Raw genomic sequence first — 27,691 nt, forward strand, 5'->3', positions numbered from 1 at the left:
TTTTTGTGGGTCACGATATATTTTACTGATAAGTCTGCGATGCTTGGTAGCAGCCTAGAAATATCACCTTGACCTCCACCTGCTGGTGCATTGCAGTATAACAAGGAGCTTTGGTACAGAACAAGAGTTTTTATTTTTACAATTCAGAGTGGTAAGTGCAGAATTGTGATGCAGTGTTCTTTTCTTTAGTAAAAAACACTACATAGAACACATGTGGGGTTCCTTAAATCCTCCAGAGGTAGGGTTGCAGGGAGTCATGCCAATGGCTACACTCTGGTATTCCAGAGCTATATAGAGTCCGCAGGTGTGCTTCAAACTTCTGAGTTTTTAAAAGTCACCAGGATGTGATGACCAAAGCAGAAATTGGTACAAAGTAAATGAAAAATGTTTTTTTTAATGATCTTTTCCCGCCAGGGCTTGGTATTGTTTTCTTATTTTTTCATTATAATTTTTTGATTTATTTACTATTTTTCTCAGTATAACATATGCTGGTTTGTCGTACATTAGAGAAATGGTAACTACGTTACAAACCCCAGTTACTTTGGGTTATTAATGTCATTTTAATACCTACTGTTCAGATTGAATAACCAGCATAGAAGTAAAGGGAGCTATTAATCGCTTATACTTCATTTGCAGGTATACACTTAGGTAAGTATTCGTCAGGGTTATGAAGACACTAGTTGAAACTTTTGACTATTGAATTGAGTTTCTTACCTTGCAATTTATGGATTTGGAGTATTTGGAGCAGTAACCTAAAATGATGAAGCAGAGTGCAACGCTAAATGTTACCCCAAATAAACTACAAAATGACGGCGATATTGTGATAGTTCCACAGTATTTTATTATTACTGTCTTCCAACCATTTAATAATTGGGAAATGATATTGGGGGTTAGCAACTTCAAAAATACCACATTTTAAATGCAATGTTTAATAGATGTTATTAACACATGAAATACAATCGGTACCTATTGCCAGTGATGCAGCAATCAGTATCACAAGGTAAATTCCAGTTATTCAGTGCCACTTATTGTATTGCAAAATGTTAAACAGGTATTAGTGAATTAGAGCATTTTAGATGCTTTTCATTGAAAGAAAACACAATTGACCCGCAAGTGCTAAATTTTAAAACAAATGTATGCATATATACAAAACACAGTATTATAGTGAAAAATATATCAAATGAAGAAGACGGCAAATGCTGTGTGCCTAAAAATAAAACTGCATGTTAATACATTCTGCTCTTGTCCCAGCATGTGTTCATAGCTTGTTGCTAGGTGGTGCTCTAAAAGCATTCTTGTTCTGTGCCAGCTATGAAAAGGGTAATGCCTTTGTGGTCTCTCCTGTTCAAATAGTCTTTTCAATATAATTACCTTTACTTAATTTAAAGGGAAAAGGGTAAATATTGAATGTGCTGGGCCACTGTAACCAAAGATGGTATACTGAAGAGAGGCTGTTGGAAAAATAAAACCCTTTATAATCAGTCATCATTCATCTTTGATAATGTTAAATCGGATACTGTAAAATATGGTGAATCAGAATAGTCATTTCACCCTTTTTCTTTTGTATCTATAAAACATTCCAAATATTTATGTACAGTATGTTTCTGAAAGCTTCATGAGCCCTCCACACACAGTGCATATTTTCTTTCTTTTTCTGGGGGCCCACAGGGTAAGTGGATTTAAGCAGTGAAGAGATTGAAACTGGGGCTTTCAAATTGGGGATAAAGTTGAAAAAAAGAGGCTAGTTTAAGCCTAAAATGCATATAGTGTTTCTATTTTTGTAAACCCACACTTGTTGTCTAAATTGATTCAAACATATTTTGGTTCCTGTTCTGATAAGAGAAAAATAACTGGTAATTATAAAAAAGACAACTTGTTGAATGATGTAAAGGAAACCAGAAAAGTAAACTAGAAGGGGTTTGTGAACAAAAAGAAAGCACCCGGGGGGTGGTGCGTACATCCGCAATCCAGTGGTTTGTAAACATGAATTAAACAATGTGGCAATGTAACAGCTATTTTTTACTGGGCCACTCCTGTAATGGAACTTTCTGGAATATAGCTGTGCACAAGCTGTAAAGATACTATCTCAAACTGTGTGGTTTGTATGATTGATATAGCCGATGTTAATATAGTGTGGCAGGAAAGCCTTGTGGTATATGGGGCTTTGAAAGCGCAATGGCATTTTGCAAATTGACAAAAACACAAGGGGCTGAATTACAAGCTCATTCAGTTGTATTAATATGTACTTATTACTTAATCACTACTTAATAAACGCAAAGACTATTATTGCTGCTATAGTACTTGCTTGAGTAGTAAGTAGTAGTATCATGAAAGTAACTTATTTGAACCAAGTACTGTACGCTAACACCTTTTTATATAGTACCTGTTTCTAAAGGGTTGCAAACATTTAACTCGAGCAAGAGCTTAGCAAATATGGATCATGGGCTATAGTTAAAAATGTAAATAAAATGTTAGTTACCAGTTAACTATTTGATTCCTAAATTATGAAATAATTGAGAGAGAATTAATCTGTTGGTAGTTTTTTTTTGTTTTAACAAATATGTATTAATTACATTGGAATTTTTAGGAATAATGCTGGACTTTTACATGAAAAACAAAACACCTAATGTACAGTCTTTATCTGACGGTGGTTTTGTCTTGTATCTGTAAAGTGCTAAAACTATTTGTGTTGTATTTATATATAAAGGATGGGGGTTGCAGCTGCCCAGGTGATGTCGCCAAAGCCTTTGGTAAGTTATTAATGTGTAAATCTGAACTTGGTGTGTAATGGGAATCAGTTGTGGCATCTCAGTAGTGGGGTGATCTTGGGTGAATAATGTTGGCAGTCATTCTGGTCATTAGTCATGCATTTTGAATGCTAGTGCTGCTGATTTGATTTGCATCTGGGCAATAAGACACGCAACCTGAATGTGGCAGGATAGGTGTAAAAGTTGATTTTGCATAGTAACTCTTTTACAGTGCTTTCCCATAGTTATCACAGATTTATCATGTTAGCCTCTGTCATACAATCTTTTTAATGTGAGTTTTGTGCACCACAGTAAACTTTTATAAGGGCTTGTTCTTATCTTTTATGAGGGTTTCGTCTCTACATTTGCTCACATACTATCTCATATATCAGAACCCTCTTAGTATGCTCTTAAACGTATTGTTACAAGGGTAGGCTTTATTTTGCTCACTCACACTGCTCCAGTCATTTGGAGCCGTATGGACAAATGCCTTCCACTTTTCACAAATTAGTATTAGTCGAGTCCAACACAGATAACATAGCAACCTACTGTAGGAACTGTGAATATGCCTTTTATAAAGCCAAAAAGTGCAGCTGTAAGAAATCATTAAGACCCTTGCAGTGAATATGCTTCAATCAGCTGTTCAAAACATCCTGCCCTGAGTGGACGCTGCAATAAAAGAACACAGAAATTACATATAACAGCATATAGATTGAAATATTTGAGTGGGAACAGTTACCCCTATACACCACTGTGGAAGCTCATCATGTGAAAACCATTGCTAACACATACAACCTGTTTCTTTGTGTTTGTGTCTCGTAGGCGCGGGAGCTGATTTTGTCATGTTAGGAGGGATGTTTGCCGGTCATGATCAGTGTGCAGGGGAGGTCATTGAGAAGAATGGCAAAAAGATGAAGCTCTTCTATGGGATGAGCTCCGATACCGCCATGAAGAAATATGTGGGAGGTGTCGCTGAGTACAGGTCAGTGATCGGTAGTTTAGGCACTGTTTTCTTAGGTTTCTTTAACTGAAAGACTTAAACCGTTAATATTTTATTATGTACGCTACTTCATCCCTTACTTTCGTTCTATTACTACTACTACTGAATTTATATGAACTTATACCGCCATCTTTCTTCAACATTAGGAATATATAAAGCATTTTATTTACAGTAAAATCGACACATTAACAATTTGAACAAGCTTCCATTATTGTTGCCTTATAAATAGGCTTCATATTGTAATAGGTCCAAATCAGTAAAATAAGAGGTTACCTCTTGCAGTGCAATTCTCAAGTAGCATAACAGCAGTGTTGAGTAGTGGTTAGGGCTCTGGACTCTTGACCGGAGGGACGTTGGTTCAATCCCAGGTGGGGGACACTGCTGCTGTACCCTTGAGCAAAGTACATTACCTAGATTGCTCCAGTAAAAACCCAACTGTATAAATGGGTAATTGTATGTAAAAATAATGTGATATCTTGTAACAATTGTAAGTCGCCCTGGATAAGGGTGTCTGCTAAGAAATAAATAATAATAACACTGCAACTCCAACAACAATACATTTCACTGTAATTATTGAATTACGGAGAAAAAAAACACACCTAACACATTCAAACTAATACTTCAGCAGAAAACCAGTGAATCACATAAAAGTTAATTCCAGCAAGGACAGTGGCATATGACCCTGATATCCCTCTTTCAGTATAGGACTACACAATGAAGCCAGTGCCTTGTACCTTTTTGGCAGTGGTATGACAGGTATTGAGAGTTTAGACACTTCAGTGTTATTAAAAATAAAATATGTAACTATCAAGAGTTCACATTTAAAATAGAGATACAAATTATAACTTATAAAGGAGTAAGAATTGAAAGGTTTTAAATATTACTTCAATCATAAATTGTATATTATTATATATTATATCTGGCTGGTTTCACAGATCCAGAGTAGCACTAATCTTGGAGTGCCTTATGTTACTTTAAGTAAGGTAGCCCAAGATTAGTGCTAATCATGGTCTCTGAAACTGCCTGTTTTTATATGTCATCATCATCATCATCATCATCATCTTGAGCCTTTTTCAATCCAAAGCCTCCCCAAGATTCTTCCACAAAAGCCTGTCTGCTGCGTCCCTCATCCATGTTTCTCCAGCGTGTTTCCTAATTTCATCTTGCCATCTTCCTGGAGGTCGTCTTCTTGATCGCTTTATATCTCTTGGGATCCAGTCCAGTATCTCCTTGATCCAGTGTTGGTCTTTTCTTCTTGCTACATGTCCGGCCCACTGACATTTCATTTTTTTCTCTCTTATAATAACATCGCATACTTTTGTTTACGCTCTTATCCATTCCTTCCTTTTCCTGTCTCTTCTTGTTATTCCCAGCATGCATCTTTCCATACTCCGTTGAGTCTTTTGGAATTTTTTTGTCATTTTGCATTGAGGATCCAGGTTTCGCATCCGTAAGTTAGCACTGGCAGCACGCATTGGTCAAAGACTTTCCTTTTGAAGCATAAGGGTAGTTTCCCTTTCAGAACCATGCGTAATCTTCCAAAGGCACTCCAGCCCATTTTTGTTCTTCTGTTGAAATTCGCACGTTTGGTTGTCCTAAGTATATGTAGTTAATATATATAGGATAATGTTTATAAATATGCCCTTATACAGAAGTACCAATTACTAGTGGTACTTATTGTGAACAAAATATCCATAGAATAGTCCAATAATCCCCTTCAGGATTAAGCGACTCTGTTGTTTTTAAAAATTATTATTACTAAACCATAGGGAGGAGAACCTCAAAGACTTGGTTGGCTGCTCTATACCCTGTGCATGATGTCCAGGCCCTGTCTGCTTGTCTGAGAAGATAAACAAGACCCATGAATATTCAATTGAGGATCCCGTTTTGGAGTCAAGGCAGCCAGTTGTGCTAATTATCTAAGCCTTAGGGTATCTCATAGTCCTCAACAATCTGTTTTCATTGTCTTCTGCAAATAATAATGTAATCATATACATAATTAAAATTATAGTTAGTATTTCAGTTAAGTCAAATCAATACTACCGTTTGTCTGTTTGCTACTGCTGTTGCTGTAACAGGCCTTAATTTACCTCTTAAAGGAAACGGTTTTGTGTAGTTACTGAAGCGGCAGGGAAATTCCTACAAAGAGAAGAATCTGCAGGACCGTAAAGGTAACTTGTGTCGCCAAGTGCTGTTGCCTGTCAGCTCAATTTTGGAGCAAACCAACCACAATCTCTCCAGATTTGTCAGGCTCTTCGGGAACTACAGTGTGTGTTGTAAACAAGTAAAAATATGAACAATTGACTTAAAAAGGGAGTGAAGTATATGTTTTGCAATTAGAGGTTGTAGGCAGTGTTCTAATGATTTCAAGGGGATCTGTTGAAGACTAAACTATGATATCAAGAAATATAGGGGCTCCCGAGTGGTGCATCCAGTAAAGGCACTCCGCGTGGAGTGCAGGATGCGCTGTATAGCCTGGAGGTCGCAGGTTAAAATCTAGGCTATGTCACAGCTGACCGTGACCGGGGGTTCCTAGGGGGCGCCACACAATTGGCTGAGCGCCCCCCGGGTAGGGAGGGCTTAGGTCAGCAGGGGAATCCATGAAACTGCTGCAAAATGAAACCCATCTTCAGTTAATTATAAAAAGTTTGACAGATTTTTTTACAGGCATTACATATCGTTTTCTGAGCCAGAGCCAGTCCAGAATTCAGCTATAACTATAAGGGAGTCAAGGGGTCTTTTGTGCATTTTCTGTCTGCGTTAATTTCATTTTTGATGCATTTTGTATTCTTCTGTGTCTTATGTGCTAGAAAAATATATATATTTAACCAGTCTATTTAATGCTGCTATTACTGTACATCTGTTATGCTTCAGGCCATATTGACCCAGTGCAATTCCAAACAAGTTGAAACAGCCTTGAATTGATCAATGATTTTTCTCTGCATAGCGTTTACTCTTTTATGTTAGGGGATGGCACAGCAAGCCAGGGCTGGCCTGGCAGCCCAAAGACCGCCTTATGGAAATAGTTGCTGCAGAGGCCTGTGGGACAGTTGGAGATGCTCGCTGTTAAAGTGTTTTTCTTGTAAACAGTTAAATTGTGCTTGCAGTATTTTGTTTTGTATGTGTTCCCGTGTCTGTCTGTGTTTTGTGTGTGTGTGGTGGATGGTAATGTGTGTGCCTGTGTAGTTACCATGTCTCTGTCTTTAAGTCTGTGTAGTGGGTTGAGCTCCCCCAGCCCACTGTGTCAAGCCGCTTCTCTCGCCTTTGTGTTGATGTCTACATTTAGGGTTAGGACCCACTGTAACATTTGGTCCTGGGTTGTAAAGCAAAGGCAACGTTTTTACCCATATATCCCACACTTCCCTGATAGCAGCTAACTTGTTTCTTTTGTATCAGTTAACTCTGATATCACGATTATCAAAGCAAATCACTCTAGCAATGATGTGGAATATTTCCAGTGACATGTGCCTCTTTTCCACTGTACGACCGAGCCCTCACGGTGTGATTAAGGGGAGCCTAGGTTGTTTTTCTACTGCAGAGCTGAGCTGTGCTAATTGTTATTAATTAACTCAGTTTGCCAAAAGACACGCAAACAAATGGTTTTCAAAAATTAATAGACCAAAGGTGCAGCTGTATGTTGTATCGCTATATTTTGTAAATATATTCAGGAATGTCTTTATAATCAACATAATCCACAAATTTTACTGATTATATCGACTTACTGAAGTTAAATTAGTTAGTTAAAGGGGAAAAAATAAGGTTTTAAAAATATGATTTGCCAAAGATATCTCTTTTAAGGATAGTTGTTTTTTTGTTTGGGTGCTTAAAAAAAAGAAGCTGTGTGAGTGCAATGAGAGCCATACTTGTATGCATGGTACAGCTCTACAGTATTTTGTTTGACTATTTTTGTAAACAAGTTTAGAATTGTTTTATTTTTTGCATTTTTTTTCTTAATATTAATATAATAAAGGTCAAGGATGAGAATTTTTGTAGAATTTTGTGTTTTTGAGTGTGTGAGTTAAGTATACCGTGCCCACAGTTTATGTCCATTTGTTTCAAATCGTCAGAAATTCGGGCATAAACTTTCTCATTTCTGATGCACGACTGCAGATCTTCCTGAACATTTCTATCTGACCACAGAGAAACTAGCTAGGCTGTACTTTTCTCTCATCGCTGCCCGGCATGTTTGTTGTACTGACTAATGTAACTTAATGACAAAAATCCTTAACCCCGCCCCTGGCTCAGCTCGGCTCGCAGCTGGATTCAGATGTCTTGTGAGGCTGGAGTTTCAAGGTTTGGTTCTCACTCGGCTCAACAAATAGCCAGTGGAGAACCACCCATACCGTACCGAGCCCTCACAGGTCAGATGTGCCAGTGGAGAAGGGGTAATAGTGGCTGGAAATATAGCCCTTCAATTTTTCTATTCCACAAACAAGGAGTTGCCTCTCCTTTGCATCTGTACACTCCATCTAACAAAAGTAACCCAATATATGCATGCATATCAACATAATCAAGTTCTTTCCACTTTGCACCAAGTTAGTAATTTCCAGTATTATATTTTTGATTCTTGGTGGTATGAAAAGATCAGATGCTGATGTTATATCATGAATGTGAGTAACAGCATATCTAGCAGGCCCAGGAACCATTTTGATGACATTGGAATTTGACACCCTAGCTTGATTTATACATGGAGATACTGCCCATGTTATAAAAAACCCAGTGAAAGCATTTTATTTTCTTCATGAATACAAAGCTACATAGGGTCATATTGACCCGAGGGACTACGTTTGTATGCAAGTTCAGTTCTAAAAAAGAGAGGGGTGTGTGTGTGTGTGTGTGTGTGTTAACATTTAAGGTTAAATTAGTAATTTTAATAGACTGGGTGATGGGTCATTTCTAATCTGTAAGCCTGTGACTGTAAACTTAAACCCTAAATGATTCTCTAATGTGTTATGTTGCGCTCCTGCATCCAGGGCGTCGGAAGGCCGGACGGTAGAAGTTCCTTACAGGGGCGATGTGGAGAACACTGTTCGGGACATCCTCGGGGGACTGCGCTCCACCTGCACCTACGTGGGAGCTGCCAAGCTGAAGGAGCTGAGTCGAAGGACTACCTTCATCCGGGTCACACAGCAATCCAGTCACATGTTTTCCTAACCTGGGTGTAAAACACAGATTATTTTTGCTGGGGTTTACCTAACAGACTTTTCTTTACAGCAGTTCAACAAGGCAAGTCACAGTGATTTCTTCTCAGTCTCAGGCTGGTTTAGAAATTTCCATAAACCTGCATTTTGATCAGTAGCTGTAGTTGACCAGTTAACTGAAATTCAGCTTTGCATCCTCAAAATCAGGGTATTTCTATATATAATCGGAGAGAATTAACTATCACACATCTTGGAGATAGTTTCTTTAACAAAGTTTGGGTGTAAAGCACCATTTAAAATGTTATGCACCACATGAAACAGCAGCTGTTATTTAGTATACTTGGGCATCTTTATATTTTACTTTTGTATTTATGTGAAACAATGCATCATGATACTATAAATAATGAAACCTTGTGAAAGTAAATGCAAGATTATAAATTTATAAAGTGCTATGCTTTTTAGGATTTTTATTTGTGTTTACTGTTTAAACTTTTAAACCTTTACAGCCTCAGTTTAATACCAAAGTATATCTTTTTTTTTTGTCAAGGGGAGGCATCTATTCTGCTGTGTGTAGAACACAAGTATACAAACTTAAGTTAACTGTATTATGTATTGTCAAACAACTTAAGTACTTCAGGAGTAAGGATGTATTGTGTATTAGAAAATGAATAAATTACCACTAGTTGAACTCATGTCACATTGGTTCTTAACATCTAACACACCCCAGCTAGGTTTGAATCATACCTGTAGCTACTGCTCCTGAAAAAAGAACTGGTGAAAAAAAATGTTGTGTAATGTTGAACTCCTCAGTAGTAAATGCACTTTAGACTTAATATTGGATGATTTGTTTTTTGAAAAATTTCTATGGGTCATACATATACGTTAAGACATGCTTGAGTCAAATCAAATCCCAGGCTATAGGTCAAAGGTCATGTACAGTATTCCATGACACATGATATCAGTAAGGTGTTGTTAATTTCAATTTAAAAGTCAAAGAATGTATGCTTGAAATCTTGATTTTACCACGTTTTGCTGCTAGAGTTACATTTCTATAACTAAACTGATCTTTTCTATTTAGTTTTGGTAGTAATTAAAATATGAAATGTTCATTTAAGAGCAGAGTTGTACTTGTTTATTTGACCAGTGTGTTGACACAACACCTTTACTTCAGGTTTGTGTTGTGTATGAACTGTTTTACGATTGAGAAACAAGTCTAAAAGTATTTCTGAAGGGTGAACCAAAGTATGGGCGCTCTCATTTTCCCCATAATTTCCAAAGCTCTGGGAATGAAGAAATGAGCCACTGTGGGAATAATACAGTAGAATTGTTAATACAGTAGAATTGTTACGTTCCATGTTCACTTGAGTTTAGGAAATAAATATATTTATTTTAAAATGTTTACTCAAAATATATATTATTATTTTTTAAATTTTACTTCTTCATTGTGGGACCTTAATCCTGTATCACGTTTGCCTCAGTGAACAGAATGAGGAAGGAACAGACTCTCTCTTTTTTTTTTTTTTGTACTTTGGTGTTAGGATTTCCATGGCAAATGTAATGGAAAATATGAACTTGCTTGTTTTACACCATGTGAGACCCAGACATGTTTTAAAGATAAGGAAAGTGGGGAATGCTTTTAAAACAAAAGTGTTGTGCGAATGTGAAATGTGGTTGTTGAATGCAACTTGAATGCAAGTGCCGGTATGTATAAATTTAGAAAAACTAAAATATAGCTACTAACTTACAAACAGGTGTTCTCTCTGGCTTTTGTTTTTGTGCCAGCTGGTAAACCTCAGATCACTCAGAAACTGATTCCAAAATCATATTTATTTAATTGCCCTGTCACTACTCCCTGTTGCAGTCTCCTCTGTTGTTTCATTTATTTTTCAACACAAATGTTTTTACATTTTATGCTGGGTATTGCATTTGTAGTAATGTTTATTTAAAAACCCAAGGCCATTGTTACGATGGTAATTGCTTGATACTATCTTAAGAGAAAACATCTAGTTTTAGGTTTTTAGCTAGATTGACATATCATTTTTATGTTTCCTGTTAAAGTAACTTCAGTATTATTATTTATTTCTTAGCAGATGCCCTTATCCAGGGCGACTTACAATTGTTACAAGATATCACATTATTTTTACATACAATTACCCATTTATACAGTTGGTTTTTTAGTGGAGCAACCTAGGTAAAGTACCTTGCTCAAGGGTACAACTCACTTTTCACTATTGTTTGTCTAGACACTTTAGTATTTGCAATTCACACCTTGCTTAGGGCATTCTTTTGCACTTTAACTTAATTTGGGATATAATACATGTTTTTAAAAAGTCATAAATCTGTAACTGGAACCTTTCCCTTTGAAAGAGCCCAGGGATAGGATGGGTTTGCAGTCTGAGCTACAGCCGACTGAAGAGAGGTCCATCCAGGGGTAAAGCCCATATTGTGGAAAGCATTGTGGGAAAGATAGCATGAATATGGCTATGAGAAACAGTCCTTAACGCAATTATCAAAAAATCTACAGTGGCAGTGCAGTAGTTAATTGACAATGACAGTGCAAGGGCTGCTACAACAGTACACAGTGGTGGAATGGTACTACAGTGGTAACATTGTCATATTTGAACATGGCGTTAATCCGTATTCACACAGGTTGTAATATGGTAGCAACAGCACACACTCGGGCTAGACTCACAACTGTTTGCCTTCACTGGAATTCAAGGTAGTTTTGAAACGAAAAAGCAAATCAACAAAATAAGCCTGCAGTAGTGTATGTAAGCACAGCACAGTGGAAATAGTGTGAACCAGTATCTACATTGTACACCCTTGTTCCTTACTTTCTGTATAAACATCTGGGAATAACATTTGAATTATGGCGTTAATAATCATGTTAAGATCAGATGGAGTATAATGCACTACTACAAGTTATTTACTGTTTTAGTTCCCTATTGTGAAGACAAGGAGCGATTTATAATTGATCGATCGATTTACAACTTCGAAATATGTGAAAACAGTATTAGTGTAATACCTTATCAGAGCCACTGTGCAATAGTTGTTCTTAATCCACTGTGTGACAATTGATGGTAATGATATGGTTCTTCAGGGTAATACTCTGGAGTTATCATGGTATCCCAATGGTACAGTAGACTGCATACAACATGGTATCCCAATGGTACATCAGATCTCAGAGGTTGGCTTTTCCCATATCTGTAGAACCAGATATGGGAACAGCCAACCATGTGTACATTTTGTTAGATTATTTGTTAAAACGTTACTTTTAAGAATCCAATTTACATGTATGGGATTACTGACAAAACCACTGAATTTTTAGTGGTATTTGTATGAATATTTTTTAGTAGCATGGCACAGTATATACCACTGTGAAACTGTGAACCAGCATGTATGTTTTATTTTATATTTGTATCATTTCCTTCACCAGAAGAACACCAATGTACACACTCCCACAGAGCCAATCATTATGGAAGACATTACATTTTCCAGTGGTTCAGACATATCCCTAAATAAGAGTTTGTCAGCTGTGTGCAAAAACAGAGTAGTAGGTGAAAAACTAAAGCCTTTGTTTTCAGTTGAAGTCACCAGGAATGGAAATTTCCACAAAATTGGAAAAGTCCAAAACATACAAAAAGACAAAAAAAGTATGGTTTTATACCACATTTGTAATATTTTACATTTGTTTGTTTAAAGCAGACAAAACTCAAAAGGCACAGCTTTGCAATTGGCACTGTTATTTTATTAGTACGAGTATACTGAAACAATAGACTTGTACTGGTATACAGACAATTTCTTTTTTTCTTTTTTTTTAAACACATTTGTTCAAATTCTGAATCAAATATTGTTTTGTTATTCATAATAATGAAATAAATTCTAACTAGAAAACCTGCAAGCACCATCAAAGAAAGGGACCCTAAAATCCAATGAACAGACTTGAGTGTATCCTACAAATAGACACACCACGATTAGAAAATAGAATTTGAATTCTTCCATTTTTGTTTATATTTGTTTTTAAAAAAAGCTAGTGCAAGTACAATATATTACACTGGAATTACAGAGAGTATGCACGCATAAGGAAAAGTTCTCCTTTCACAATAAAAGCTCTTAACTATGTCTGTACGTACTTAAAATGGTTTCTTTCTATTATCAGTAAGGTGCAAAACATTATTCCCTCTCCCCTGAACCCTCACTACTGTCCAGATCTGCCATTTCCACTGCCATGACTTCACAGCACAGCCTCCAGTTCATTTCTGCAGGAAGACTTCTAACACATCAACCCTCCCATTACTATAATAAACAACTTTAGGCTGCTGAAGTTTCTTCTTTTTTTTTTACTTATAACCCGACTTATAAAAAAATAGCTACTACATATGTAATAACAACATTAAAACACAACTCTTTCCCATCCAAAGGTACTTAACCACAGAAAAATAAAAGCATTACCCTCAACTTTAGTTTTTGTCGGTTGGGAGGGTAAATGGCCAGTCTGCATTTCCAAGTAACACGGTTGAAATAGCACAGAGATCACCCCGCTGTGCCAGAACTAGTTCTCTTTAGTATTTGTCATTGATATTCAAACTAATGAAAAAAATTGCCCTTGTAAAAACATACAGTAGTACAGCTCCAAAATCCAGTACCCACATGATTTATTTTATTAGTTGAATGAATTAGTACTAGAACATGTATTCTTTTTTTTTTTTAAAGGGGTATTCAAACACTGATCCACAGAGTCAGTGTCAAGGGTTGCACCTGTCACCTTTTGACAACAGTGGTTTTAGACACTGGTGTCCATTGTGGACTACTCGTTGTACAATGGGACACATTTAGAGTGCTGTAAACCCCTGGTGTTTGAATCATATAAGACTGGAATAAGACTTGTTGGCCAGTGTTAGTTTGACAAGCATGTAAAACACTTTTTGTAACGTGTGGATAGTTCTAAATACCTTTTATTAAAATATATACGCCAGATTAGATTATATGTTTTTATGATAGTCAAAAGCAAACTAACATACATTCAGCAAATGTTAACTACCTTTAGAAGTGTCATGTTTGGAAATACAGCACTGCACTCTGGTGTAATGGGGATCTGAGATGAGGAGTAACAAAACATCAACAAAACACTGAAAATGGCTTCTGCGTTCCTTGGACTGGTTGATAAACACATTACTGACAAAACGACTGGTTTAACTGGGTCAAATGCTCTCTGCGAGGGTGCACAGCTTGCCACAAACAGAACCTAACTTAAAACAGAACACAAATTGTATTCAGGATTAAACAGAAATGTGTAGTTGAGCTTTAAAAATTCTCAGACAGTCTGCTTTCTGGTGATAGCCATTAATATCATGTTACATGTGTTCAACAAACAGCAACCATTTGACTTGTGTTTGTTTTCTTGTCTTCTTTCCCACAAGATGTGACATTCAATGTTATTATAAACAAATAAAAAAATACTGAAATACTCGCATTAACATTCAATTTTCTTTTGTGCAATTTAAGGAAAAAAAAAAAAACATTACCTGTACTCTGCAATGTGAGTGCTTTTATATATTGTTAAGCCTCTCAATTTAGTTACAACATTAAAAAAGTTATATGTCTTTATAAGATTATAGTGCTGCAAAGAAAACACAAATATCCTATCAGTAATGTAACACATTTGAAGCGAGGTCTATTTAAAAAGAAAATTTGCCCAGGAGTAGAGGTGCCCAACTCCTTTGAATTTCCTGACACCTCCCCTACCCTCCTCATCAACTGTCACAACAGTTTAGAATTTTGGCCTTTCCCCCTTAGAGTGTGTTATGAAAAAATTAAACCGACACAGTACTGCGCTGCATTCTGCTGAGCAAAAAGTGCTTGCTTCAATAAAAAAAGGTGATTCTCTGTGCCTGCCAGTTCAGTTCTACATTTCTACAGACCTTACCTTTTCAACTTTATCTCAGAAATATATGCATGTGTGACCTAGGATTTACCAAGCTCTGTTAAAAAAAAAAAAAAAAAAAAACATAATAAACAGGCTCTGGGCCTTCTAGTTTTTAAAAGTGCAAATAAAGTATTATTAATTCTACCCTAAAAAGGTTTAAATGTGCATTTTTCAAAGTGGCCCCCACTTTCTGAGGTGTCATTATAATAATAACAATAATTATTATTAGAGTTCAAAAACTATTAATAGCAAACAATACTATTCAGACTAATAATGTAGTCATGGTGGTGAAAAACCACAACAAAACAACCTTTTCGAAGTTTGTTTTCAAATGGTCTGCGACATAACAGTGATGTACTGTATGTTCTAAAGGATAGTGTGGTCTGGTGTGGAGGGAAGGAAATCAAAGGGAGAACCAGAACCTGGCGAGAGGTTCAGAAATCCAAAGACGTTTCCCTCTGCTCACGGGCAGTCAAAGTGCTGCTTCTGGTCACATGAGTGCACCACACACACACATACACCAACCCCATCCCTGAGTAAAAGCTATGAAAAAGCATCTAAAATATCTTCAATAGACAGAAACGGATGACGTCACTTACTGTGGCCCCTATCTTGAAAAAAAAAAAAAAAAAAAAAAGCAGGGGAAATTGAAAGGTTTAGTAGTTTTTTTTTTTTTTTAATTATTAATTATAGATTTTAAAGATGCTTAGAATTGGCTGGGTGGATGCCACCATAAAAACAGGCTAACTATAGCGTGGCCCAGACCAAAAAAAACAAAAAAAAAACATATATAAATATAACACGGTCATGAACAGTCAATACATTTTACATACTGTACTGCAAGCCTTCCCTAATACAGGGATTATGTTTAACTACCCGGGATTTCCTTTATTTAAATATAATAACAAAATGACATTGCATCTTATCCTCTCATTTTTTTGTGTGTCACATAGTCAGTCAGTTTATAATATCTGCTTCTGAATTGTATGATTCTAAATTCTCAGCAGTGGTAGTTGTGAGCCATAGCTATCTAGGTCTACTGTGGTTTTCACCAGTTTCTGCTTGACTTTGTGCATTCTTTTTTCCAATTAAAAGTTAAAAACATTGAGAGAATGTGAGTGCCCTGAGCAGAGAATATGAAAGTATTTGAGCTATTTTGCTGTGCAAAAACATGTCACCTAATAAATTGAAAAGACTACTGTTGTACGCTGAGATACTGTACCTTTTTTTTTTTTTTTTTGGTTAAAAACGCTGACCGGTTAGCAAGTTTGAGATAAAAAAAAAGTCAAACCTATTGTTTAAGTATAAGAATAGAGACCCTTTTATTGAAGGTGAAGTCTTTTGTCTATGGTCAAAAGAAGGCCTACATTTCATATATGTTTCTCAATTGTGCAGTGCCTAACAATGCTTTACTTGACCAGATAAACCTTGTGCTTAAGTCTGCCATGCTGTTTGAAATGCGAAACTTGAAAGCTTTGCATTATCAGGCCTTTTTTGCATCGGCTATTTAGGTGCACAGATGGAGGAGTGAACCAGCACTCTTGGATAATATGGTGAGGGGGAGGGGTTCCTTTGCTTAATAAAACAATGCAGTCTTTCTGCAACAGAAACATGCCCACATCTCCTACAATATGTGATTCTACACTGTTCTTTGTGTTAAATTGATGGTAAGTTTGGAAACTGGGAGGTCTGTATAGTAAGACTACATATATGGAGGGATATGAGTAGCTCAATTGGGGGTTTCAGTAAAAAGGTCAGGATAGCCTAGTTTGGCCCATGGGACAAGAATCCAACACCCTCAAATGCTACCGGCGCAATGAAAACTATTATTTTTTTAACTAAAGAGCATGGAAGTCTTTTTTTATTTTCCCTGCGATGTGCTTAAACAAAGCACTCGTATGTACAGACTAAAAGAAAAAAACGCGAAAATCTGTTTTAAGATTTACTTGAGTATGCAAGACGTAAGTCTGTGAAACCCTGTTTTACATTTTAAAAAAATAAAGCAATGCAAATCTATTACTATTATTTCTATTTCTCGTTTTACCCTGGGAGAAAGAATCTACTGTAAGAAAAATAAAACCTGATTCAGTTTGATAACTCTCTTCCAAAGAAGAAGTCTAAACAAAAAAAATTGTAAAGTGTGACCGACAGCTCCCTTAAGACCCGGTTTTGTTATTGTTTCTAGAGAGATGTGATAAAGGTTGAATGTAACTAAGTGGTAGAAAAAGAGGAGAGTGGCCCCTTAAGAAAGGACCTACAGTTTCAGACAGACTTGTAAAGTAACTGCTACATTTCATTGACATCTTTTCCGCTACCCCACTTTACAGCTGAACACAAAAGTTACTAACTCTCCAGGTGTGCAAATTGCAAGATTCTTTGTCCAAGACTTTATCCAAAGTCCAACTTTTACAAAACACAATTAGTTAACTATATATATTTCAATCTTTCCTTGGCCCTCATGCTCTGTTGATTAGAGCCTCTAAAAGTGCCTCTTCTAAAGCAGTCCCCGATGGACTCGTTTTTTTTTGCTGTCACATACTAGTTCAGTATTCACATGCATCCCTTTTACCCCACATATCACCCTTCACGTGTCTTTCTGTAGGTAACAGTGTTACTGAAGGTGTTTTATTTTCTTATTCCTCTAGCTAAACTTATAAATCACAAACAGTACTTTTGAATACTGAAACCAAAATTAAATTAAATTTACAATTCTCAGCAAGTAGGTGTGACAGACATGTTAAGTGCTTAAAGACATTCTCTTCTCCCCTAATCCCTTTCTTTTGTCACACAATTTTCTGTTAAACTGAAAAGACGTTAAAAGTGGCACCAGTTATCCATAGTGATGATTGTGTCTTTTGTTTTCTTTTTAAAAAACAACAAAAATAAACAGTACTAGAGTTAAAGATATAAAGCGAGCTCCACCTTATCCATAGCAATTGGTAAAAGCGGCCTCTGTTTCCTAAGGGACGAATGGCACTGCTTGCATACCTGATTGATGTGAGAGGCTAGTGCTGCAGACTCTCAGCAAGTTATCCCTGTGTGTGTGTGCGTATCTACTGACCACAGTTGAAACACCCAGTCCTCACCACAGAGAAAGAAAATCAAGGCAGTTCTTTTTTATCTGTGTAACTTTCATTTCAGTGGACAATCTCTATCTTCTCTGGACCTGTTTTTTGAAAACCTGCTAATGACATACACACACATACACACACACACACACTCGTATAGAGTTGTGCTGGCACCTTTTGGGTGAATTGCAAGGTCCCTGCTGTTTTCAGATCCAACAAAAAGCTTGTTAGCAGCAAGTAAAGATACTGCTACCTCTGTGAATGTTTAAACGGGGTCTCCTATATACAGGGTGCTCATAAACAATGCACTGTAGAAAGAAAAAAATGTACAATTTCAGAAGATGTTTCAGGTTTACAAGTAGACAATTGTGGCAATAAGGAAGACATACAGAGTTGATGAATGGCTTTCCCTTGGCCAGTCTGGATTCTTTTCATGTAAGGACTCTACTGCACAACAAGCACTTTATCAATGACTTGCATACATGGACACTAAGTCCACATCAACACTGCCTGTGCTCCTTTCCGGCACTGTCCCCTTGTAAACTTGTAGAAATGTTCCGTAAAAATAAGAATAAGACACTCCTTTCAGGAAATACATGTCTGTGAGGGCATCTCAAAATAAACATACAAAGAAGCATAGGAGTTCAAATTCCAGGGGATGGCTGACATCATGTATACCCTACCAGAGGCATCATCACCTTGTGAATGAGAAAGTGGGTAAGGAAGTAACTCCGTCCTGCCACTCCATGGATCTGAACCTAGGCCCACTTCACAGTACATTATTCTATAGCGCCTTTCATGTACAGCCATCTCCAGGGGCTTTGCAAACCAGACTTTAAACTACTGCAAAAATAAGGCCTTCTCAAATAAGTTAATCTTTAACCTAGACTGCAAACAGTTCCTCTATTACATTTGCATCTAAGCAGTGAATTACATAGCTTAGGCGCACAGCTACCTTATCACAGTCTTGAGAAAGTAATAGTCCTTTGAACATTTTTGTCTTTTTTCTGCCAAATACCTGTCAAGTATAGAGTGTTAAACATAACTTAGCCCACACATGATGGTGCAGCAGTAAGCCTGAGCTTGGGGCGTGTTAATTTCAAAGTGTCATCCAAACAGATAACAGCAAACATATTTCATTACGAAATGTTGAAACAAGAAAGATAACTGGTCACGCTTTATTTTAAGGGCTGTTTTTTTTGTTTATTAACTGTTAACAAATAAACTTGTTAATGTACATTAATTATTTTCTGTTAACTGATAGTTAATAATATATAATAGGCCAGCTAAAACTGCAAACACCAGAGCCCTATGGATAATCAATCAAACACCAGAGCCCTATGGATGATCAATACCCAGTCGATCATATGCTTGAAATCGGTTCAAATTGTTACTGTTTAGCAAATTAAATCAGGTTTGTATTAACCCTAACCCTAAACCTAACACTAAGCTAAACATTAACAATGTTTGTTAACAGTTAATAAACGGCCCTTAAAATAAAGCGTGACCAAATAACTTGTTAAGCAAGTGTGTAATATTAGAAGGTTTCTACTGTATGTTAGTAAGTTTGATTGAACAGACCCTGCATATCTCCTGGTTCATGTTATGTTTAAGAAACTATAAAGTGGTATCTTTGCAAAATTTCAGCCATCTGCTAGCCCTGTTTATCTATTTTCACCAACACGAGGCCTAAGGAAAAGGGAGGGTTAGTACGTAATTTTCTTTTTTATAAACATTGCTTTAAGTGAGTTGCAGACCTACCAATCACATTCCCTGTGGTGCCAAGCAGTGCGCCAACGTCCTTTTTTACATATAAAAAATTGCTTAATAACTGCCAGAGATTTGCGGAATGAAAATATGCACTAATTGCCTGCGTAATACCAGATGCAACTATTACAAGGTTATAACATAAACCTAACATAAGATGATAACATGTAAATACTGGGTTATTTAGCCTACAGTACAGTAATCTGGATAGAAAAAAACAAAAACATGAATGAGGGATAATTTCCGTTGTCACCGTCGTCATAAAATGTCCCTGTGAGCCTTCACTTGCCTAAATTAGATAGACCTTCGATGGAAATCTTAACCTCCTGAGGAATAAAAGAGGGCTTGGGAAGAGTCAAAGGAGGCTCTTCTTCCCATTTCTCCACTTTGCGGCTCTCTGGCGCTGACCACCTCCTCTTCCTGGCTGTGGGCTTGCTGCTGGCTTCTGTTTTGATGACCAGCGGTCTGCAACCAGCCAGCTGCCCTGTCTTTTCAAGAAACTTCAATTCTCCATTTTCAGAGGTGGTCTGTGTGCCGATTGTGCCGGCAGTACCGCCACCTCCTCTCTGCCCGACTCCGTTCTCGTGCTCCACGTACCTAACTCTGCTCCCATACAGGCCGTCGTTCTTTGGTGGTTTCAGGAAGAGGCTGCCGGTCGGATCCACAGGCTGGCCCTTCTTCAGAGAGCCATTTTTCAGGTTCTTGAGGGTGAGGGAGATGCAGACATCACCCACTGAGAGCTTGATGCAGGGCAGGTTGAACAGTTGGGTAGTTTGCTCTGGGCAGCATGAAGACCAGCCTTGCCCAAAAACAAAAAAGGGGTACTCCACCAAAACCTCAACACTGACCTGTTGGAACAAGAAAAGGCCTGATTATCATTTTATGAACAAAAATTCTCAACCAATATCAGTACCGCTAAAAAATAGATTGCTGACCTGAAGTACAGAAAGATAACAAAATAATTCTTGTAAATCTTATCTTATGTGTATGACCATCAATTCTTAGCTTCACATTTCCTACAGTATATGAAAGAGGCAAACATTATGTTAAACAAATATTTGATTTTCTATTTCTATCTATTTTCCATGCTGCACTTCCTGTTGAGGCAACGCATCCGACACACGTGTGTTGCTTCTGGGAGTTCAGTGTATTTTATTTAAAATAACTAAAACTCCCAGAAGCCAAATGTATTGACTCGCCTTTGAGTACCAATCACTGCTTTTCCTATTACCTACATGTTTTCAATATTAAGCACAGGACTAAAAATCACCACATAAACATGTGGTTTTGGAATTTTTTACCCACATCAGTGAAATTTAGTCCCATGTGAACTGTCCATTTGTTTTTCTCCTAGATAATTTTCTCAGGAAGTGCTCTGATTTTTTTTACAGGACATCGGGACCTTCTGTAAAATTTCCAATGTCCTGTGTCTTATTACTCCTGTGCGAATCAATCATATCAGTGTTATGTTACAATTGATACAGCATTTCCGGGGTATTCGCTTCAAAGAAACACCAGACTTTACAATAAACCATAATACAATATTAAAATTTATACAATCTGTCCCGAAATTCTACAGTTCACTATAGCGCAACGATTGGGCATAACCAAATCAGGGATAGGGGGAAAATACAAAAAATAATTGGCGACTATTAAAAAATGTATGCTTTATAAAGTGCACTTGAAGATATGTATGGAAATACATATCACTCAAGGGACAAAATGGTTATTCTAGCCTTTGGAAAAGCGCCTTCTCTGGCCACACCATCGCATTTCATTTTGAATTTACTGACTTTCCTTGATGAAAACTAATCCTCGTCTGGGAGGTTCCAAGACGTCCTCCACTTTGACCAACTCCAAGGACACCGGATTTCAAAATGAAATGCGATGTTGTGGCCAGAGAAGGCGCGTTTGTGCATGATTTGTAAACAATGAACTGGGTGTAAACAAACACATTTTAGTGTTAATTCATAGTGTGTGAAATTTGTATTTATTCAAAAATGTTATACAGCGCAACACCCCAAAAGTGTTTTCAGAGCGTTGTACAGGACGGGAATATACATATACAGAAAACAGCACACAACATGAAATATCAATATCAAAACATGTGACAATACATTCTCCCGACTGAAATAACTTGTAACAATTGTTCAAGAACGCGTTGAAAGGAATGCCCAGTGCTATTGGATGACTAGTTGTCAACATATAGGTAAGTTTTGCATGGGTATTGAACGGGCAGGCACCTCCAATTTATCACATATAAAAATGATGTTCAACATTGGACTGAACTATAACAGTGTAATCAGTGTTGAGTGGTTCAGATGAACAGCACTTCCCTGCCCTGTATGTTTTTTTTTATTTATTTTATGTATGTTTAATGTCTTATCACCACATATCTCAGATATAACATAACAGGGATAGTATGGATGGTTTATGTTCCGTACAAGTGCAGTTGTTACAAACTGAGCACTGTGGATTTAAGCAGTGTCACCTAAACCCTTGAGTTCCATAACCTCACATGGAGTATTGTGCAAGCTGGCTTCGTCACTGATGTGATGCACTTAAGCTCTGGTTACGTGCTTATAAATAAATGTCTAAAAGTTTGTTTTATGCTGCAATAAATACGAACTGCAACAATCTGCCTGAGGGATACACGAGCAGACAGCTACAGTTCTTATTACTGTTTTCGTTTTATTTTTATTATTATTAAAAACAGTAGTCCTAGGTTCCCATTCTGAAATATGAAATGTTCATTATTAGGTCATAATTGTGATGTTTTAATGAATGCAAAGTAGGTGTCAAAAATAGTTTTACCTTGTCTTGAGTGCGAGCTTCAAGGAATGTTTTACTTAACCTAGACAAGATCCCTTTGTAGTGCTTTGTGTAAGTGTATAAAACTGTAATTAGAAAATGGATTGGAGATTCGTTTATATGAGGTCCTTAATCTCTGGTAAAGGACCTTGAATGTTGTCGTTCAAACTATGTTTAATTACTGTTCCAAATCAATCCGCTGGAAAATACGTAAATACAGTATTCATGTATGTTAGCTTTTTACTGCTTGATGAAAGAAAATCTCTGTTCTAGTACACAACACACCCTCTGAATGTTGTCTGTCAGTGTAGACTGTCTTCTTCCTTGCTGTTCTACACGTTCAATCTATCTATTTCAATTTAGTATTGGAATAGAATGTGTTCTTCCATACGTATCTAATTTCAATTTGCATCTTCTAATATGCAGCTGTACGGCAACCTTTATCTGGGTAAAGAGATTTTGTCAGGAAATAACTGTTGAGGCACCAGAGTGTGCCAGCAGGGAGCAGTGGTAGTTAAACAAATAAATACAGGCACACTTCAGTGTAAAAAACATCAGGAATATAATCTATTATTCCCCCACAGAATACACAACAATAGTGTTTCCAATCTATATGGCATGTCTGCAGTAATTGAGTATAAAGGAAACTCTATGGAGAAGTTATTCCATGTACAGTATAGAGTAAAGAAAAACATATTCGGTTTAAAGAGTAAATGTAATAGATCGCTTTAAAGTCTTTTTAGACTGCAATATAATGACACATGAAGTTACTTTTATTTGCTCTTCAAACCAAAAGTGTTTCTACAGTGGTGACCCCTCAAAAAAATAACACCTTTCAGCTCTGCTGTCCCAAATCTATATTGGAGCAACAGCACTCCGAATAGTTGGTAAAAGGTAAGGGAATGGAGAATAAATAAATAACTAAAATGATATTCATTGAACCTACTGTAACTGAAAGGAGATTTATGACAACTGTCTGAATAATTTTAGGTGGGATTGTATTTACAGTGGTCTGGTCTACATCTTCCTGGAAAACATTGCAACACTGCAGCATTGCATGCATTCCTTCATGTCACATTACTATGCTGTTCTTTCTCCGGCTTCTATTTTTAAAATGTTCTTACATACCATCTGTTCAAACTGCTACTCATTGACTGCGATGCAGCCCCTGGTCCTTCTCTCATTACAATTGCTCCTTATACCACTAGATATGTTTGACTTAATCTGGTGTATTCAGAATGCAGACCTGACATATCTTTGTATTCACCTTAGTGTTGTCTGATAAAGTGAAATTCTGTACTCCTTGGTTGTTTTGAACTGTTCTTAATCGTGATATTGTTATTTTTTTTCAATAAACATTTCCAAAAACCCACCTTTTCCCAACGGTCAATATGTTTCCTTTGTGAATCAAACAAGATTAGGCTGATAGCTATTGGAGAATGTCAGTCAGAAAACACTAAATGCTGGAAGCAATTTCACAGCAGTGAAAAAAAAAGAAGAAGCCGAAGAAGATTTTCAAACACCATATAAATCCCATTAGTTAGTCTTGTTATGTTATGTATGCCTTTTGGCCCCAGGTTTCAGGCTTTAAAAATAAGCCTGAGGCTTCTGGAAACTAACTTTTGGTCAAATCCAGATGCAATAGTCTGGGAAACCATTTGTATGGGCCATGATTAGATTTAAATGGACTAATGCTGTTCATTGTCAAATTCTATTTGTATGACCTTTTCATGAGGGGCTTACTTAGGCTTCTTCTTTCTTGTCAAGTTATATATACACTGCTGTGCAAGTCTTAGACATGTTGCATTTTTCTACTCTGATGCATTATGAGCATCAACAATTTACTCAGTCTCCACTAGTGTTTTCTACTATTATAACAACCTTGACTTGCATAAAGAAGGAAACACATTGAGTGAAATAGCTTGCGTCACTCAATTTTCGAGGTGTGGTATCCGAAGCATAATCAACAAGTACAGAGAAACATCATCTGTAATTGACAAACCCAGGACATGAAGACCCAAAAAGCTGTCTAACAAGGATGAGCAACACTTGAAGATAATATCCTTAAGGAATAGAAAGAAGACAAGCATTGAATTGACAACAGAACTGAAAGAAGGCACAGGTGTCGTTGTCCATCAAATCAACAGTATGAAGGTCACTCTTAAAATCAGGACTTAAAGGATGTGTTGCAGTAAGAATACATCTGTTAAGAAAGGGGAACAAGACTAAAAGGCTAAAATATGCACAATAACACAGAATTTGGACTATGGAACAATGGTCAAAGGTGCTTTGGACTCTTGATAGATGGACAACGACACCTGTGCCTTCTGCCAAAACGCTAGCGGAGGCCATGAGTAGAAAAATGCAATATGTCTAAGACTTTTAGGTATAGAAGAACAGTCATTCAGTATATTTGAGTATAAAACAGAATGACAATAAAAATGCTTGATTTGAAAGAAAGAGCTACAAACTGTTTCTTTCCAGTCTAACAATAATCACTAAAACAAAATGTAATGGATACAGACTTGTTTGTAGTAACCTTAGGCTTTAACAGACTTAAGAAATGCAGCTCTTAAACACAGCATTCCTTGTACACCGACAAAGAACTTTGGCTGAGATCTGTAACATTTCAATGGGTTTAAGGAATTCTGGCAGCTGCACCTCCATAAACTAAACCAAATTTGGGCATGAAGCTGTAGCCAGGATACATTTTTGTGATACCAAGATGAAAATCAAGGTGGATCCGACAGTTTTTAATTTGACGGATTCTGATATGAGATTTTTTAATAGAATTACTTGGCTAATTTTACAACATATCCAGTTTAAGCCTGAAATGTATTATATTGGTGTATGCCCTGGTGTAAGTCTTACCTGAGCTCTGTGCTCTCCCACTGCGAACTGGATGATGGCAAAGCTGGGGTTCTGGCTGCCCTCGATCCGCTCCACTGTACTGGAGTCTATCTTCAGGTTGCTGCTGACCTCAGCACTCTGGATGAAATCCTCCGTTTTAAGGTCCTCCACCTTCTTCAGCTCCCCGTTGGCCAGCTGGATGATGGAGCCCTTCATGAAGTAAGGGGGCAGGGAGGAGGATGTGGCAGGAGGTGTCAGCACACTTGGAGGTGTGGCAGTGGCCATGGGCTGAACCATAGGCAGGTGGATCTGTGCCTGCACCATGGCTGCGTGGTAGGTGGTCGAGGGTTGGCTGACTAGGGTCTCTGCAGCCCCGAAGGGGACTGTGGTGGTGACAAAGGTGTGAGGCACTGCTGCGAACTGCAGGGATGAGGTCACGATAGTTGGCCCGGCTTCTACCTCCCCACTGCCGCCACCCACTGGGATCAGTAGAGATTGGCTACCAGGGATGACCAAGTGCTGGGGCAGGTTGGTGTGGTAACTGATGGCCTGCTGGTGCTGTTGCTGGCCACTGCCGGCAATGTAGCCAATGATGGGCTGTTGGGCAGCATTGGGATAGTAGGACGCAGCAGATAGTCCCATTGAGATCTGCTCTGTGGCGTTGTGGGTGGTCTGAATAACGGTGTGAGGAGAAAGAGTGGCGACTGTTGCCTTTAAGCCATCTGAGCCAAGCTGAGGTGAGGAGAGAGTATATGAGGAGGATCTGGAATTCGGCTTCCCCAGACAGAGCCCAGTCTTCTCAATGTGGGCGATCGAGGAAGGCGACTGCTCCCTGATTGCCTCTAAGTCTGTGCTGCTGGAGGCATGGCTGTTAGGCACCAGCATCAGCGAAGTCCGTATGCCTGAGGTTTCCTGTGTGTTGTATTCACCAGGGAGCACCACATGACGGGTCTCGTAATGGTGGTGTTGTTGTTGTTGCTGATGCTGCTGGTGCTGGTGGTGATGGTGATGGTGAGGGCCTCCCTTGCCCCCGCTGTTAGGCTTGCCCAGGCTGGCCTCATGGGACAGACTGTAGCGTCTGCCCTTATCCATTTCGCCGTTTAGAACTTCTCGTGTCCGCCCATCTTCCTGGAGCTTCTTAGCAGGAGGACCTGCAGAAAGGTGTCCATCTGTGTAGTGGACCACCAGTTGCGAATTCCCGCTAAGGGCGAGGGCATGAGGGATGACAGTTGGGTGGGAGTGGAGGTGAAGTGGGATGTGGGAGGGAGGGGAGGAGACAGCTCTGCCGATGCCCGAAGGTGAGCCTGCAATCTGGACATACTGGTTGGCTGGCTGTGCAAAAGGTGGCGGTGTCCCAGCTGCAATCAACCCAGGTGTCCGGACCACGTGGTGCTGTTGGTGTTGGTGGTGCTCGGCTTTGGAGGCCTGCGCTTGTGACATCACAGCGGTGGTATAGGCCTCGAGCTGGGAGCGTTGAGAAGAGGTGGCTGAGGTTGCGGTCGGAGAGATGAGCTGCGAGGGGATGTAGCTGGTGTAAGGCCCCGGGTAGGGCGAGCCGATGAATTGGAAAGCGTGTGGGAGCTGGGAATTCTGCAATGAAGAGACTGGCATCGCCGGCTGGGAGACAGTCGAAGGATACACAGCAGGAAGCGTTGCCATGGTAGCCTCCGTCCTAGGAAGTCTGGCTGAAGAGGAATAGTCCACCGTGTTAGGAATCGGTTTGTACAAGGCTACGTCTGGCGCCTCGGCTGGGATCCCTGTGCTGCTGTGCCGGCCGCTACCCATGTTGTTCTGCCTGCTAGCCACGTTGGCAAGCCAGGCCAGGTTCTCCCCACGCTGGCTCTCGCTGGCTGGGGCCACCAACGGCTTCTCATCAGATGGCAGGCTGCTGGCAGGGAAATCGCGCTTTTTCGGGGGCAGGCATTCATTGCTCCGTTCCTGGTTGGACTTCATGGTTTGTCGTTTGCTCGCTCCGTGATCTGTTCCTCCCACCCACTCACTGGCTGGCTTCAGTGTCTGACGTCACAGATCTCAGTCTAACGCACTGGAAGTCACACCTGCTGTCAGAAAGCGATCCAGGGACTTCATGAGGAATCATTTCCCACTGAGCATAAGCCTCCTCAACTGATCTGGCAATCTGCAAGTAAAGGAAACAAAACAAAGATCAGACTGGAGAAATTTAGTGAGTCACACTCCACTGCCCAGTTTCATATAATTGTACTGTATTCTGCTTTTTCATTCATATAGTCTGCAGATCTATAATGGAACTGTTCTTGGTTATTTTGATTAATTATTACTACTAACAATTAAATCTTTCTGAAAATTCTGCATTAAATTTTTAAATGACATTTTCTGCAGACAATTTCTATCTATCTTTTAAA

General features: G+C 38.4%; 2 protein-coding genes across 4 annotated transcripts in view; one reads left to right on the forward strand and one right to left on the reverse strand.

Moving 5' to 3' along the window:
• Positions 1-14,427, forward strand: part of LOC117435761 (GMP reductase 1) — a 26,732-nt gene extending 12,305 nt beyond the window's left edge. The window contains exons 7-9 of the mRNA XM_034059175.3: positions 2,708-2,750; positions 3,570-3,729; positions 8,721-14,427. Coding sequence (XP_033915066.3) covers positions 2,708-2,750; positions 3,570-3,729; positions 8,721-8,901 — 384 coding nt within the window. The 3' untranslated portion in view covers positions 8,902-14,427. The remainder of the gene's footprint in view (positions 1-2,707; positions 2,751-3,569; positions 3,730-8,720) is intronic.
• The window catches only part of LOC117435409 (ataxin-1-like), a 170,463-nt gene continuing 155,386 nt past the window's right edge, over positions 12,615-27,691 (reverse strand). For all 3 annotated transcript variants that reach the window (XM_034058532.3, XM_034058531.3, XM_034058533.3), the window contains 2 exons: positions 25,332-27,447; positions 12,615-20,497 (listed from right to left, as the gene is read on the reverse strand). In XM_034058532.3, coding sequence (XP_033914423.3) covers positions 19,931-20,497; positions 25,332-27,263 — 2,499 coding nt within the window. In that variant the 5' untranslated portion in view covers positions 27,264-27,447 and the 3' untranslated portion in view covers positions 12,615-19,930. The remainder of the gene's footprint in view (positions 20,498-25,331; positions 27,448-27,691) is intronic.

This window comes from Acipenser ruthenus, chromosome 3 (assembly GCF_902713425.1).
Source record: "Acipenser ruthenus chromosome 3, fAciRut3.2 maternal haplotype, whole genome shotgun sequence".
NCBI classification, from domain to species: domain Eukaryota; kingdom Metazoa; phylum Chordata; class Actinopteri; order Acipenseriformes; family Acipenseridae; genus Acipenser; species Acipenser ruthenus.